The following is a 17425-nucleotide window of genomic DNA, read 5'->3' on the forward strand; positions in this document are numbered from 1 at the left end:
GTGTTACAACTCACAAGTTAAGCTTGATCTGTTTTATCTGTTGGTGCGTCACAGACTGAGCTTCCTGTGTATTGTGTACTGCTCAAAAGAGTGTCGGTGTGACGCAAATTGGTATTATAGGCCTCTCAAAAAATAGTTTTCGCCTGATAGCAAAAGTTGTCATGAAAACCATGGTTTCAGGATGATGGCACTGCACCAGTTCATGAGTCCGTTTGATTTAGGTCATAATTTGTTTTCAGAGTTGTCTCTTCGGAGACATCTGATAATTTGTTTTCAGAGTTTGAATGATAACTAGTTTTTTTTAAGTTCCTGTAGTTAGTGGTTTGTTTGCAGGTTCTAGTTTATATCATATTTAAACATTCACTAGGTAAATGCCCGTGCGTTGCAACGGAAACGCATAATACCACGATAACATATGTATGAGCGTGTGTTATATTATTATCTAAAATAGATACCGCAATCATAATGTTCCAATCAATATTACATAAGTCTTCACGAAAGATAGATAGTTAAAATATAACTCTAAATTTGAATGCAAAACTAAAACATCAACTTCAATCGTCGCATCATTTCATGCCTACGATACGCGAAAGATAAGTTTGCACTTTTTTAGGAATCAAGTGCTACGGAAAGATAATCATAACAAGTTTGTGTTTCACAATACATGTTTTAGAATCTATTCTACAATTAAGATTATGTGGACTTGAACGTAAAAATTATGTCCGGAGCTAAACAGGATAGTCTCTATGCAAAAGGCAGAGTTGGACATGTGGCTTTTTATTCCATAGAAGTGGGTAATAAGATGAGCATTTCCTTGTGCAATACCAAAATAAATATTTGTCTTCTTCCTGCAGAATCTGAGGTTAATTGAATTTAAGTCTTTTTTGTTGTGCTTGTTCAATATTCAATTTAAAATATTTCTTTGCCGTTCAATATTCAATTTAAAATATTTCTTAGGTCCCGTTTGGAGGAGCTCCGGGAGGCTCCGGCTCCGGTACTGTTCATGTACTGTAGCACGGAGCCGGCGGAGCTCGAAATCGTGGCTTCGCCGGCTCCTCCTCTTTTCGGCTTCTTTTCAGTTCATTTTGCGCCTCGATTTCCGAAACGGCTCCTGCTACAGTGTCGCTACAGTACCGCGAGGTGAGGAGCCGGAGCCGCCAGGAGCAGCGCCAAACGCGTCCTTAGCCTAGCTCGGACGCTCAGTCACTCTCACTCCGTGTCGGTCCTTCTTTGTCATCGGCCAAGCCCCCTCCCCATCCCTCGGTCGCGGCCCCTCATTCGCCCCCTCGGACGCCGCCACTCGATCCCGCCGTGGCTGCTCCCCCTCCTCTGATCCCGGCCGTGGTCCCCTCCGCTGCAGCTCGATCTCGCATCCGGCTGCGTCGCGTCATCCGTCAGCACTGCTCGAGGTTGCCCCTTGCCGTGTCCCCTCCGTTTCTGCCGCTCGAGCTCACCACAAGCTCCATTTGCTTGTGCACGGGCAGATCCACCGCTGCTCCTCGTCCCTCTCCTCCAAGCACTGCCTCAGTGCCTGCAGCACCGCCGGTGAGGCCCTGGTGTGTGGCCCTGCTGATGTTGTATGCATCAATGAATTTTTGAGGATTTAGGACCATAAAAGAGATGCACTAAATTTTTGAGGATTTCAGATCATACACTTGGTAACTTAGAATAGAAGATAGGAAGTGTTAATTAGGAAATTTTGTTGGATAATAATTCTTTTACTCTGCCTTTCAGGTTAGCCCCTTGAATCAAGAGTGTGTATTATTGAAACCATAAATAGAGAATTTCATTTGATCTTTTTGACAGGAAGCAATCTGTATTCCTTGGCTCACTTGATCTTTTTGAACCAAACTGGACTGGTTTCTGAATGTTGGCAGGTTGTGGTGGTGGACTTCATGGCTGATCAGCTCTGCAGGTTGAGATGCTTTATAAATTTCAAAAATTCAGCAATGGAATAACTGTATTGTGCCATTCAAATGTAAGGAACCATTTATGCAGTTTACTAACTTTCTAGAGCACTGATTACAGTTTAGACTAATAATATTTATCACCTTGAGAAATGCTACATTAATTTTTTTGCGGCACTACTGCTGAGATGGCAGACTGAAGTTAGTTCCAGCATTTATGCAACTCCTTTGATCGCTGATATCAACATGTATTTGTCACTTTAATTTAGAGTCTGTCTTTAGCATCACACCAATTCTGTTCTTCTGGTCAGTATTTTAATGCATTTTCCTTCATAAGATTTCATTATAGACACACTGTTAATGAAACTTTTTCTGTTGTGTAGTGATGGAAAGTTGGAAGTAGTGGTGCTATAATTTGTTCATTACTGGCACTGATGGAGACAAACTGCCAGGTGTTAGTATGCTATTTGCCTTCTCAAATTGTATGACTGAATTTGCCATGAACCAATGTTTGTCCATCCTGTTAGGGTGCATACAGATTAATTAGTTAGTATGCTATTTGCCTTCTCAAATGATGCTTCTACCATTAGTAATGGTGGTTCATTTAGCCTGTATTTTAGTAGCATAATTGCATGCGTGTCTATGTAAAAGATCATCCTTTAATGTCAAGCAATACTACTCAGTATCTCTGCAATTTTCCAGATTTTGTCCACTGCATTACTCTTTTCATTTATGAACTGTTCTTAGCCCATCATGGCACTGCTACATTTCATTGTTGGTAATGGTAATCATTTTTGTTTTACAGCCAATCACTCTTGCTTTGGTGTACGTTTGGAACAACACTAAAAGATCTACTATCAGATGTGACACATAGGTGGAGCGACATCTCGACTACTCAATGGGTGAGTAATGAGTAATACTAATGATGCATTATCTCAATAATACCTTACGTACATGATTGAGAATCAAATATACGTATATATGAAAAATGATAGTAGCATAAGTGATCATGCTTACCTGTATCTTGATTGAACGTTAATAAGAACTACATTAGAAGAAATTTTCCGTTCCACTCGCAGTAATCGGCGTGAGCTCCTAGTAAGGATCAGGTGCAGTTTGCGTCATCACCTGGGCGCAAACGAGGCCACACATTACTCAGAACTATGTATAAAAATAAGCCTGCATAGTTTGAAAATCTAAAACAAGGCCTTTCATTAGAACCAATCTATGAGGGAATTCAGATATTTTGCACATGCCAACAAAAAATATTTAAATAGGAATGAGGACAAATAGCACACACACCTGCAGAAGTGGAGATTTAAAAGCCTGAAAGCCTTGATCCGAGGGAGCCACAACTTAGCTGCATATGCAGTACAAATGCTACTATAATGAAATTATTATAGTATTGCAGTTCATGTACTACCAATTTCTAGCAAGTCAAGATTTTTCTTTCCCTCACTTATACAGCACACCTGGCTGATGCTACCATCCAGATATAAAACCTTAGCACGGGCATTATGCTACATTCTGAATTTCTGCAAGTCTGGTGCTGGACAAAAGATCATGCAATTTTCTGATCATGGACAGCACTTGCAAGAAACTGGCCACTGACTGAAATGGAGAGCTTCAGCTGCATATACTGAACCTTCACATGAACAGGACTGAAATCTTTTTCCATGGCATACACAGATGCAATAGATTAACTGCTTGTTCCTAGAACTAATCAAGTTCAAGCTCTGTTTTAACAAACAGCCCTAAATTCAGGGAAAAAAGGCTCTTATCACTGAGAATAAAAAAACTGAAACCGCATGACAATTGCAACTGGTCTCACAGATAGAGAATATCATGCTAGATAGGTAATGAGCCATGATCACAGTATAATGATATTCTTCTAGAAATTATTATAAATGTGTTGCAGAACTGAAATCTCAAAAATATAGGTACTGCATATAACTGGCCATGCAAGACAAAATAGCTTTCACTAAGTAATTTCACATATAACTCACATTGGAAAATCGGCAAACTCAGTTTCTGAATTTCATTCTTTTTGCAAGGTTGTAGCATCTTAGATCAAAATTCAAATGAAAAACAATATATGTACATAAGTACATTGATGATGTACAGATAGAACATATATAGCTCTAAAACATCCCAGTTTGCCCAGCTCCATCTGAACCAAAAGATAATAGGTTATCAGAGATATAACCAAGGCAGTAATGAGTACATGAGATATTCTCCAAAGCTGCTGTATAGCAGTAACAAGAAGATTTCAGAGTCAAACAGAGATAATGGAACAATACAATATTGGTATCCCGAACAAACATCCAAAAGTTCAGATAATAGTTCAGACATCTAAATTTGTAATTCACTCAGGGGAAAACAAATACATCCATCAACCATGGTGAGTTCCGCTAGAGAGAGAGTGTGAAGTAGATCATCCATAGAATGTTGGACCAGTTTGCCTTCAAAGAACTTATAAAATGACACTGAAAACTAATGTTCGAAACTGAGCCCGGCATGACAGAGCTGACAGTAAAGATCAGCAATATTCAGAAAGCCATAACTTCTGCTATATTCAACGAAAAATTATGTTTCTATCAGTCTATTATTCCACATCCATAGAATTTTGTAAGTATCTACATAGGCAAGGTATGCTTTATTTAAAAAAGGAAAAAAAAGGACTTCTGGGGGAATACTTTGAAGAAGTTTAATATATCTAAACAGAAACTATTATGTGTAGTGATGTGCTCAGGTTCATAGAATCTGTGCAGTATTTCAAACTGTCCTCAATTAGAAACAAAGGTATTTTGTTTAGAGATGAAGTGCATTTTGCAGGCAACCTTAGGCTATGCTCAATTATACTATGCTGACCCAACATAATGGTTCCCATCTGAATCTGATCTCGCCATGCAGAAAATTTGTGTTTGCCCTTCTAACTGTGCATAGAGTTTTCAAATGTATTGCCTTGGTCCATAGTAAGAAACTTCTCCATAGTAGAGCAGTAATGATTAATGCCGATGTTTCTCCAAAACTACTTGTGAGGTATCACACATGCGGCAATTCAATGCTCTCATGGCCAAATTGAGTTCTTTTTCTTTGTTGGGTAACACGGGCTTGATCAATCCTGCTAATTCCCGTTGGGGTATGAATGAAGAAGCTATAAGCAACAAAGCCTGATCTATGTCCATCTCTCAGTTAATCAATTTCTATTTCTTTGAAAGTTTTAGATTTATTTTGCGATCTGTTGTTTTCAACGCATGGGTTAGTTTTCAGTTTCTGTGAATAATGGAACAGCTTCATGCCATTGGCCTAGTTTCGTACTCCAAACGTAAAATGTATATTTTGTTAACACTGCCTATTTTGTCAATTCACTGACAATGCATCTATGGTTCAAACATTTTCAGAGTCGATCAGCACCACCACAGTTGAGATGCGAGGTACCTGGGAGGTTTACCGATGTACGAGTTGAAGACGTCGACGGAGCTGCGGTAGGAGGTGGTGAGGAGGACGCTGACGACGTGGTCGCCGGCGAGGTGCCGAGGAGGACGCCGACAACACGTTTGCGGGTGTCGCCGGCGAAGGCGGCAGCGCCCCGACGGCAGGGCCCTATGCCGGCGATTGCCGTGGATGTTCCGATGACGATGACGATGACGACTGGCGGCCGCTGGACGTGGGGCGCGATCAATGTGGAGCGTCGGCGGCCGGCCGGGCGTGGTGGCTCGGTGGTAGGGGAACGACTGAAGGGAGCAGGGGGCCGATGCGACCGGCTGGGCTTGTCAGCGAGCAGCCGCGACCTTGCTGGCGGCTGGGGTCGTCAGCGGGCAGCCACGGATCGCATGAGGAAGGGAGCAGGATTGCTGGTGGCTGGGCTCGTCAGCAGGAGGTGGGAGAAGGGAAAGGCATCGAGCAGTAGCCTGGCTCCTTCCTGCTGTGAGGCGTCGTGGGGGAGTTGTGGTCCCCCACGGTGGTCGGCGGCTTGCAGAGGGCCGGGGTGTCACGGAGGGGAGGGGAGCGATGCCGTGGAGGGGAGTGGAGCGACGAGTCGCGGGGCCGGGGTATCGTGCGCTCCTGCGCTGTCACGGAGGAGACCGAGGCAGCCACGGATCGTATGAGGAAGGGAGCAGGATCCACGATCAACGTGTCTCGCTGCAATCTTTCCTACTGGGCGATCGTGGGATCAATGTGGCCCCACCTAGCGGTGCAGATAGACGCATGAATAGTAGGCCGATCTACCGTCCTTCTATGGCGGTGATTACCTTCCTTATATTTGGCGGTGGGACGCACGGCGCGCGGAGAAACTATGAAGCCACGGGATCACACCCGGGGATGCATGGGAGCGAGCGGCTTTGGTGTAGTACGTGTGGACGGAATAGTTATGAATGTTTTAGTTGTACAGATTAGTGTGTCATTGTGTTCTTGTAGCTGGTCTAAGATGCTTGTTGCCTTTCTCAACCAGACTAAAAAAAATCAAGTAGCTATTTCACCTTATCAAGGTAGCTATTTCGTAGAAGAGCTCCAAACTAAGTATTATTGCAACATAAACAATGCATGCAGAATTCATAGCTTTATTTGAAGCAACACGATAGGCCACAATGGCGGAAGAACTTTATTCCTGGACTGAGTGGTCAACAACATATCTAAACGAGTAACCTTATATTGTGATAATTTGCCAGCAATTCTTTATGCCAGTGCCAAGTCAAGCGGTGCTACCAAACACACTAACTTCTTTTTTGACGCCAAACACACTAACTTCTAGTAGCATGTTGTGAAAGTCAAGGTCTCGGGTTCGAGTCGCGGTCTCCTCGCATTGCACAGGCGAGGGTAAGGCTTGCCACTAACATCCTTCCTTAGACCTCGTATAAAGCGAGAGTTCTCTGTACTGGGTACGTCCTTTACAAAAGAAATGCTCACAGATCAACTAACTAAAAGCTTACCACCCAAATATTTAAGTATCATGTGGCCAGAATGTGTTTATTGGCAAAGCTTCGACTCTAGTAAAAGGGGACCATTAATGCAACCATCTCTTTAAAAGATTAAGATTGATCATTTTGAGATATGGAATGGTGAACTGTAGTCACTGAGTTCAATAGCACTTAACTAATATATTGTAATTCTTTGGTCTTAGTGTGTTGTTTCATTGAAGAGTGGTTATATGTATTAGACTAGAGGAGGATTAATGTTGGAATAATCTCTCGCGACAAGGCCTAAAGGACCAAGTCCCGGCCACTCAAGCGCCCTGATAGAGGACGTCCAACCAACTCATGCTTACCGTCCCTATTACACATCACAATAACTTAAATGGGAGACTCGGTGCATCATGGAAACCAACGTTTCCCATGAGCTTAGCCACGCGTCCGACACTCCTAACTCTAACTCGATCTAGGGAGTGCTATAACTGACCGGGAGCCCGCCACCGCTCTGCACTGGCGACCTAATGAGAAGATGACGCCAACCACAAGTCTACACTGAGCTTTGATGTTGTAAACCGCAAGTCTACAACGAGGATGCCTGCTACACCATCAGCTCACAGTGGTGGATCGGCTTCATCCGCACACAAAGGTACGAACCTAAGAAATCTTAATCTCTAAATCTTAGTTGTTCTAAGGGTGAGCAAGACAATTAAGATCCTATAAGTTCTAACCCTAGTTTGACATTTTTTATATCGGAAGATCCAAAAATTGCCAAAATTCACGAATTTCAGTTATTTGCCTGTTTTTTTAGAAAAGGGAATATGTATTAATATTTCGGGCGTGGCTAGCGCCCGGTCGTCCAGACGCTAGCCCTCCGTTCTAATGCCCGCGCCGCTGCGCCTGCCTCAGCCTACTGCACTTGCGCCGCTACGCCTGCCTGCCCACGCCTCGTCTGCTGCGCTTGCCCACACCTGCTGTGCCTGCCAGCCACGCCTGCTGCTGCATGTTGCATGCCGTCGCGCGCCCACGCATGTACGTGGGCACCACTCGTGTCAGCGGGACCGCCTCCGCCTGCCCTCGCTTTTCGCGCTTGACACCGAGGCGAGGCAGTAGAAGACGAGTAGGGAGATGCAGCACCTGATCTAGTTTTGAAGCATCCAGATGCAACATACGTTTAAAGACAATGAAACATTTGAAATATACGTCTGAAACACTTGCAAAAACACCTGAAAAACACTTGAAACTATTGCAAAACATACGCAACATTCAGATAAAACACTTGCAACATATGTGTGAAAACATATGCAACATCCAGATAAACACATTGCAACATTCGTCGAAAAAAGATGAAACATTGAGAACAGAAGCTTGCAACATACATATACAACCATTGCAACATATGCAACATCCCGATCTACTATTGCAACATCCATCTGAAACAATTGCAAGATACCTCTGAAATAACATGAAACACTTGGAATGTATGCTTGCAATATGCGTTTTTCACCCTTCTTCCGTGGGGCGCATAGCAGAGCGGGGAACGACGTCGGTTCCGGCCACCAACGGCCGAGGATGGTGGTGCGGCCTAGCAGCAGCCAGTTGCGCGTGCGCCTGGCCTGCGACGGCCCCTTCTCCTGGCACCTGGCCTAGGCGTGGCGGTGGACGGAGCACGACATGGTGTGGCGGGGACAGAGGCGCCGCTGCAGTCACCGAGCACCTGCATGGAGCTTGGAGGCGGAGGGCGAGGCGGCGACCGGTGATCGAGTCCAGCACCAGCATCAGTTGGTGGGCGCGACTGGCAGCGTACCTTGGTGAAGGATTCCTCCTCTGCGAGGACAAAGGCGCTGAGGGGTATGGGGTCGAGCGTCGCGGGGGATGGCGGCGGTGGCGCGGCGGAGTGGGGCGGGCGGACGGCCGCACGACGCGGTGAAGCCGAGGCGGCACGAGGCGGAGTCAGGAATGTTTTTTATGAGAGGCGGACGAATATAGGAGAAGCGGGCGAAGCAGAGTGGGATGCCGCGTCCGACAGGATGGACGCATGCGTCTAAGCGTTTTTGTAATATTCCAGCCTCTGTACGAATTGATACATGTAGCTGACTTATTTTTTTTTCTTTTTTCTTGTTTTTGCTGAGGGCCTGTGACCAGGAACGGTCACCTGGAAGAATTCTTGGCCAGATTGATAGTTTAATTTGTATATAGCTTAATCCACCTTAACCGAACAAGGCCTAAATAGTATCCTGATTCCTGAACTCTGGTTCCGTTCATGTTATGGACACAGCACTCTGTCCACGGAAGATTGCTATTCTGGCGACGGCTGTGACTTACCAAATTTTGTTTGGTAGGGACTGAGACTTGCCCTTTATTTTCAAGGCGTGGCCATCGTGCAATAGAGGACGCAATAAGGGCGCCGTGCAACATGACAACTCGTCAACTCGTGCCTTCATCGGTCTCCCGTTCCGTAACAGATTCCGGCCCATATAAATTCAACAGCATCTCGTCAACTCGCGTAAAGTTTTCGGAACGTCAAACCCCAGCAGATCGACAAGGCCATGGCGCCGGGCATGGGCAAGGAAGCCACGAGCGCCTGCCTGGCCGGGCAGGCGGCGCTGGCCGCGCGCCTCCTCAAGCGCATCTCCTCAGAAGCCGCGGCGGCGGGCAACAACCTCGTCTTCTCGCCGCTGTCCATCCACGTCGCGCTGGCGCTGATGTCGACGGCCGCCGCGGGCGACACCCTCGACGAGATTCTCCGCGTCGCCGGCGCGCCGTCGCGGGAGGAGCGCGCCGCGTTCGTGAGGGACACGGTGGTGGACGGCGTCCTCGCCGACCAGTGCGGCATCGGCGGGCCCAGCATCTCGTTTGCCTGCGGCACGTGGACTGACAAGGCGTGGCCGCTCTGGCCCGCGTACGTGGACGCCATCGTCGGGACGTTCAAGGGCAACTCTTGGGCCGTCGACTTCCAAAACGAGGTTACTAACTAAATGAAAACGTGCCTATGCTTGATGTTCGATATATATCTACCAATTCAATTGCTTCGTCAAACTTTTTTTTTTGTGGATCTATATACGTACTTTATGTAGCTAACACTTAACATCAAATCTGAAGGTGTGTTTTTCTTGTGTGTATAAAGCCAAAAGAATCAAGAAAGCAGATCAACGCTTGGGTAGCCAAGGCCACAAGAAAGCAGATCAACGCCCAGGTGTTCAACCCCGAGGATGACGACAACGCTGACACCGTGCACGCCATCGCCAATGCCATCTACTTCAAGGGGGAGTGGCGCAACCCGTTCAAGAAGGAGAACACCGTCGACCGTGAGTTCCACCGCCTGGACGGGAGCTCCGTGGAGGTGCCCTTCCTGCAGAGCTGGTCCTACCAGTGCATCGCCTGCCACTCCGGGTTCAAGGTGCTCAAGCTGCCCTACGAGATGATGAACGAGCACAACTGGAAGCTCTACGACAGCCTGCCCAGGTTCTACATGTTCGTCTTCCTCCCCGACGGCAAGAAGGGTCTGCGAAACATCGTGGAGAAGATTGCGTCCTCCCCGGCGTTCCTGCACGACCAGTCGACCACCTACCCAAGGAGTATGTCCCCGTCGGCCAGTTCCGGCTGCCAAAGTTCAAGCTGAGCTTTGAGAGAGCCATAGAAGACGACCTTAAACATCTAGGCCTTCATCTGCCCTTCGACAGAAAAAAGGCGAATATGGGCGACTTGCTCCTTGAGGAAGACAAGCGGCGCGTGCGTGTCAACAGGGTCATCCACAAGGCGGTTATCGAGATGAACGAGGAGGGGAGCGAGGCGGCCGCCGTCACCGTGGAGTCGGACGATGATATGGGTTACTCGATGTTTGATGACTACCCACCACCGCCGAAGCCGGTGAACTTCGTCGCCGATCACCCGTTCGGCTTCTTCATCGTGGAGGAGACGTCTGGTGCCGTTGTCTTTGCTGGGCATGTTCTTGACCCTTCTAAGGAAGAGTAGACCTCAGTCTCGACCCAAAATAGTTGCATCAGACGAGTAGGGACGATGGGCAGGATTTTTTTTTGTTTAGTTTTCTGAGGTTGTCGCTTCGGTTCTTTCTTCAAAAGTTATATTAATTAACATTGTCTGGATCAATTTACAGTGTTGCAGAGTTGTCAAAAATCACATTATTTGCGTGGTACCCGAGTGTTCTCGATTCTGTTAAGGCCTCGTTGATCCTTAAGAATTGAATTCATTGTTATAAATTATAGTTTAGGCACAAATTTGAGATAGACTATATAATTTCTATAATTTTAATTAAGTTGGAGAGTTCAAACATAGCATGGTGATCTAGAATCCATTTCCTTCACCCACCCTATGAATTTGAGATAGACTTATATGTAAACTTTAAAAAGTTGTGGAATCTCAAATTCCAAGCCAAATAGCCAAATCCATCAAGTAAATTTCAATTCCTCAAAAATGAAGGGATCCAAACCGGTCCTAACTGTAAATCTTTGATCCTGGCTACCACATACTTCCTCTTCTTTCAGAACTAGCAGCAGCCCCTTCCCGAATTGCACTACGGCGAGCTCGCCTAGGTCGTGACGCCCCACCCAAGTACCCTACTCTCTGTTTCCAGCGGCTCACAGCCAGTGGCAGAGCGTGCCTTCAAGTGTGTGTGTGTGTGTGTGGGGGGGGGGGGGGGGGGGGGGGGGGGGGGGGGGGGATTCAATGGTAATGAACAGGTGCATAATTAAAGTACAATACAAAGTTGTTGCTTCTTTTTCATAATAAAAAAGTGCTACGTGAAGTTAAAATGACTGCAGTGAACAACTAACAAAAAAATTATTTCAAAGTAGAATTGGCAAGTAATTACGGGTGAAAAGATTTACATACTTGTCATCGGCTTGGCAAGCAACGGCCATTTAGCAGATCAAGGGCTCGAGCAAGTACATGCAAGGCAGTATGGTTGCATGAGGCCTGCTACTACTGCTATGTGCCGTGCAACCTTGTACAAGAGGAAAAAAAGCAAACAAGTACTACTATAGCATCCGTTTGATATTGCTGATGATCTCTAAAATTGTTTCACATGTGCTGGATCAAAGAATTATAAAAATCAACATTATATGAGTGAGCAAGTGCTTGAATGATGACTGGAGCATGCATGCTGACATGCAGCGCCTTAGATTTTCAGCCATGCATAGGGAGGCCATGACCCAGGATGGCCTCACGTGGCTCCGCCGGTGCTCATAGCAGCCATATCTCTGCTGCCCAAATCCAAACTAGTAGCAAATAAATCGAAACTAGCAAATGTTCGTTGGGCTCACGATTCTCTACTTTTTAGAAAGTTATTACAAACCTATATTAGTAACAAATGTTTTGTATAATATATTGTAGCCTTGTAGGACTCCAACCCAAAATAATTAGTCTGCATCTCGTATTACGATGAGTAAAAAAGCTTTGACCAAAATATATATAAAAATACTAATATTTGTGATACCTTGTGTCCTAGGTTTTATTCTATACAATGTAGATCAGCGTTTTGTGCACATAGAATTAGAAGGGTACCACACAAGATATAGACGTATACTAGTTCAGGTATGGAGTACCCTATATTCAGTGGAGACTAGATCTCTTATTCTGTATGCATAGTGTTTACAAGAATAAGGGGCTCCCTACGATACTAACTACCTTGTTTTATATAGTCCAGGGGAGGATAGGATTACAGATAAAGTCATAGCTTGTTATAAGGAAATATACTTGGATCTTGTCGGATCAGTACAAATAAGTGGGCTTCCATGTCCATCATATCATGCGGCCTCTCCTTCGACGAACTCGGTCCACCTTGTTCCTATTGGGCTTTTTTTCCAGGCAGTGAGGATACTCGTGAAGTCATGATCCATAACACTGACACCAAATAAACATCATTAGATTAACTAGCAAAACATGCTCGTGCGTTGCTGCAACAGGAGAAAAACCTATCATATATTTACGGAAACGGCAACGAATGGTACAGACCCACATGCGCACACACACAATAATATAAGTTAATGATGGTAATAATATATCAATATCCTATTAACATGTCAAATTAAAATACAATCTTCATAGATATCTTTTTCTCCCTGTGTAAAATATGGAAAAATTTAGACGTATCATCTTAACTTATTGACTTTAATTTTCAAACTATCCATGTGTTGGTTCTAATACTTAATTAGAGCCAGCATGTAGTTAGTTGTTGACTTGTCAAACAACTGATGGGCATTGATGATTATGACGGCCGGTCTATGCCAGCCCTCGTCGGGGATTATAGGGTTATATTTATTTAGATTGAATTAGATAACAACCTATTTAATAGATTTCAGTTCATGTATTGATTAGTTGGACCATTTGCTAATCTGTGTAACTTGTGCATAACAATTCAAAATAAAAAAATGAAAACGGAGTAACGATAGAAGAAAAGAGAAGCCACACACCAGTAGAGAAACGACCTTTCATCAATGGCTAAAAAGTATTTATTCCTTGTTTAAAAATTACAACCGTGACTAAAGGGAGGACTGAACCTTTAGTCTCGGATTATAATACAAACTGGGACTAATTCCACCATTTAGTCCCGGTTGTAACGGTTACCAAGGCGCGTCAATGCCAAAAGATTTAGTCCCGGTTTAAGACACGAACCCGGACTAAAAGTGTGACTTTTAGTCCCGGATTGAGACACGAACCCGGACTTAAGGTACCTTTAGTCCCGGTTTATGTCTCAAACCCGGACTAAAGGTGCATACAGAGTGAATTTAAAAGGAAAGCGTATCTTATTTAAGTTAGATGTGTGGTGGGGTTTGAGATGGTAACGCGTTCGCGTAAGAGCTAAAGTGAGAGGTCTTGGGTTCGAATATCCGCTAGCTTCTTTGCTAGTGACGGATAAAAATTCTAAATAAAAAAAACACGGAAATGGAGAACGACAGTAGGAAAGCAGTTTTACTTTTGTAGAGAAAAGGTGAAACCAATGAACGGAAAAACTAAATTAATATTAAGTATTATAGATAGCAATAGTGTGCGAGCGTTGTAACGAAATCCAAAACGTATAGGAATCGAATCCGTATTATCGCTAGACGTAAGCTGTTCTAACTTGTATGAACATGCGTCATGAATCCGATTTATATATGAGATATGGAGTGTGCGACCCAGTCTGAAGTATATATAGATATATTAGATATATTTTTTAGCTTTTATAAGAAAAAAAATAAAAAACCCGGAAAAGAAATAAAAAACCGAAAAAAGAGGCGTATCCGTGCATCCGCAGAAGTTCCATTCGGAATTTTCTGTTGCGTCGTTTCTGTACGTCCGTCTTCTGTTTAATTTGGTCGTGTCGTGTGCGTACCTTTTTCTGTTTGATTGACCGTCCGAGAATCCCGTTAGTTTCTCTTTGGTTAACCACCGTTCGAGCCCGTTCAGAATTCAGCCGTGCCGACGCTGCTATCGTTCGATTTTTTCTATCTCCACACTCACCCAACAATATTATGATTTGGATTCCTATTTAGGTATTTAGGATCTATCTGGATTAGGTCTAGAATTAGGATTCCTATCTAGGTTACTTAACAAAGGCCAACATATGTCATATAAAATAGGAGGATCGTACACAACAGTTTTCAAATTCACGAAGGTAGTTAGGAGAGGCCATACAAAAAAAATGGATAGAAATTTTGCCTCTTTATTATATATATATATATATATATATATATATATATATATATATATATATATATATATATATCAAGTCATATATTTTCATATTAAACATATTTTGAGATACAAATATGAACACTATTTTCTTTAAACCTAGTCGAAGTTGAAATTGATTATCATACATCAGAATTTTGTTCTAGGTTGTGAGAAGAAAACACCAAAAATAATAATTATTTTTCTAAAAATCTTCCTTCCTTTTTTGAAGTTTACGTTAATTTACATAGTGATAACTATGGTTTTCTAGCATTTTTACAATTTAATTTAACAGTTTTATTGCATGCATGACTTTGTATAAATTTTATTATGTGAAATGAATTTTAAAAATATGCATTTAAATGTCGAAAAAAGGTTTTGGCCTATTTATCAAAAATTTATTTCCAAAAGTTTGTTTCCAACACAAGTTTATATGAAGTATCAATTTTTTTTTGAAATGGGTTCAAATTCAACTTGAAAATTTAGTTTGAGATCTTATTTAAGAAAAGGCTAAAAATAGTTTTTTAGACGATTTAAACCTAGCTTCAAGGTGAGTTTGAGAGAACAAACTTTGAAAATCATGAAAGATAGTAATCTATGTTAGGTAATACCTCTACAAAAATCCCAACCTAATTTCTATTAGAAAAAAGTCTAGTTGACCTCCCCAAGTATCTCAAACTCTGATTCACTTTCCCCAATCGGAAAACCTATTTTCTGTCCTCATCTATCTTTTGAAACGTCCAAATTTACTCCTAGGTTGATTATGACAGCCGTTTTGGCCAATGTGTTGTCACATCAGATGCCCAATGTTATGCCACGTAGGACGCAAGGGAGGTTAATCGGACTATGTTGGCAGTTTGAAGGGGTCAATTATACTTTACCAAAAAAGTTATAAAAATATTTTATAAAAAGGAATCCAAATATTTTTCTTGAAAAACTATGCAACTCAAAATCCTAAACTCGGGTCTTCTTTTAGAAAATTCATAGAATTTTGTTATCTCGGAAAAATATGTAATTAGTTTTGAATTTTTCCTAAAATCATGATCTATTTTATGGAACCTAACTTGGAATTACTTAAATATTGTATGGTATCGTTTTGATATTTATTGGCTAGTAGATGCTCTTGCTATTTGTTATAATTAGTCTAGATTGACTTGGTCAGGCCCCACTAGATACCATCATATCGCAAAGAAATGTCCTCATGTTCCATGTTTACAAACATGCAAATGAATTATGTTTAGCGATTTGAATTATTAGCAAAAGATTATGTTTGTTGATATTTGAACTATTAGCACAGAATGGACACAACAACACAAGAGAATAATGTGCAAATAAGTCAACAAAATATTGCAAACTTTTTACATCAAGATGTCTGTAGTGACTTTGTGATTCTTAAGATATATTCTCTATGGGGATGGGTGTATGTTAGCACGTTCATATTGTGAGTGTGCATGTTCGTATGAGAATAGGTGTACACGCGACACATATGTTCATAATAAACAGTATCTGAGTATGAGGTGGTTACAGAACACTTAGACTGAAGTTTGATAAAATGAATATCAAAGATTGTTTCTCCAATCTTTGTGCTTGGTTTGAGCAATGTTTTTCTAAACGGTAAACGGTCTTTACACGGTCCCCCTTCGTTTAGCGTTTAGACTGTTTACACGGTGTTTAAACGAAGTTAAACGGTCTAAACGGTTTTGTACTTAAAAAAAATACATATAATTATATATGTGCATGTAAAAAATCAAGTATTCTAGCATTTATACATATTTATCCGAGTAAAAATCAATTATTTTGATATGTATATATATTTATGCATGTGAAAAGAACCAAATATAGATATTTATGCATGTAACATATCAAGCGTACACATTTATAAATATAATAAACTTAAGTATACAAATTTATCCATACAAAACTGAACTAGATTTACTTCGTGTTCGCCTAAACAACTGTTTAGCCCGTTTAATGCTGTTTATCTCCGTTCCGTTTAGGCCGTTTATACCGTTTTCTCATTTTTTTGACCGTTTAAACGGTCAACTGTTTAATTTCCGTTTACCCCCTAAACAAAACAGTTTACCACCGTTTACCGTTTACTGACCATTTAAACGGCCGTTTAATCCGTTTAGGCGAACACTGGGTTTGAGACCCACCGCTCCAGAGTGGATAATGGGTACTCTTAGTGGATCTTGAGCCTTGGTGACTCAAGGAAGCTCAACCCTTAGTTGGTACTCCAACCTGAACTAGAGGTAGTGACAACTACTTTAGACCATGAGAAAAATCTAGAGCTGTCTTTGTCCATCTCTTTCTTTCATGAGTATTGCTTGCATCCGTCATCTTTTTGTGTGCTTGAGACACTATCCGAATATTTGCTAGACTTGGTTTTGTCCTGGTGTGATACACTAGCTGAGTTACTTTCTTGCAAATTCTTAGGGACCCTTTGCTAGTGTGTTCTTGCTAAGGACATGGCTTAGTTTACTGGCACTATGGACTTACGTTGGTTTGGTTTTTGTAGCAATTTTAGAGTTGGTTCTTGCCGAGGAGTGAATTATTTTGTTATGTTAAGGTTTGTTGTTTTAATTTCTTAAGCCTCGATGCAGCACACCCTCTTTAGGTCATTTGATCCTTACAGATGTATCTAGTCTAAATTTATCCTTTTATGTTCTTGAAAAATACATATTGCAAACCGTCAACATTGAGATGTCTATAGTAACTTTGTCATTATATTAGAGTGAAATGCATTGTGGGTCCTTAAACTTTTTCCCACTTCTCACCTAGGACCATGAACTTTTTTTCGCTCATCTAGGTTCCATGAACTTTTTCCCACTTCTCACCTAGGTCCATGAACTTTTTTTCCCTCATCTGGGTCCATGAACTTTTTCCCACTTCTCACCTAGGGCCACAACAATCCACATAGGACTCTGCTGCCTACGT

At 42.6% G+C, this 17425-nt stretch overlaps 2 protein-coding genes across 5 annotated transcripts; both read left to right on the forward strand.

The window, feature by feature from the left end:
* The first annotated feature begins 924 nt into the window (after positions 1–924).
* Positions 925–6671, forward strand: LOC136530599 (uncharacterized). Of its 4 annotated transcripts, none has more exons than XM_066523324.1 (5): positions 925–1556; positions 1878–1978; positions 2291–2361; positions 2713–2809; positions 5312–6671. In XM_066523324.1, exons 3-5 carry the CDS (start codon positions 2342–2344, stop codon positions 6017–6019), a joined length of 825 nt encoding a protein of 274 aa, XP_066379421.1. In that variant the 5' UTR covers positions 925–1556; positions 1878–1978; positions 2291–2341; the 3' UTR covers positions 6020–6671. The 4 variants fall into 4 exon arrangements, with proteins under 4 accessions (XP_066379421.1, XP_066379422.1, XP_066379424.1 ...); XM_066523325.1 differs by having other exon boundaries at positions 925–1545; XM_066523327.1 differs by having other exon boundaries at positions 925–1409.
* Positions 6672–9366: 2695 nt separating this feature from the next.
* LOC136530597 (serpin-Z2A-like) lies at positions 9367–10439 on the forward strand. The gene is made up of 2 exons (XM_066523317.1): positions 9367–9783; positions 9945–10439. The coding sequence occupies exons 1-2, from the start codon at positions 9367–9369 to the stop codon at positions 10437–10439; spliced, it is 912 nt and encodes a 303-aa protein (XP_066379414.1).
* The last annotated feature ends 6986 nt before the right edge of the window (positions 10440–17425 follow it).

The sequence above is a fragment of the Miscanthus floridulus genome, unplaced genomic scaffold, assembly GCF_019320115.1.
Source record: "Miscanthus floridulus cultivar M001 unplaced genomic scaffold, ASM1932011v1 fs_15_2_3, whole genome shotgun sequence".
NCBI lineage: Eukaryota > Viridiplantae > Streptophyta > Magnoliopsida > Poales > Poaceae > Miscanthus > Miscanthus floridulus.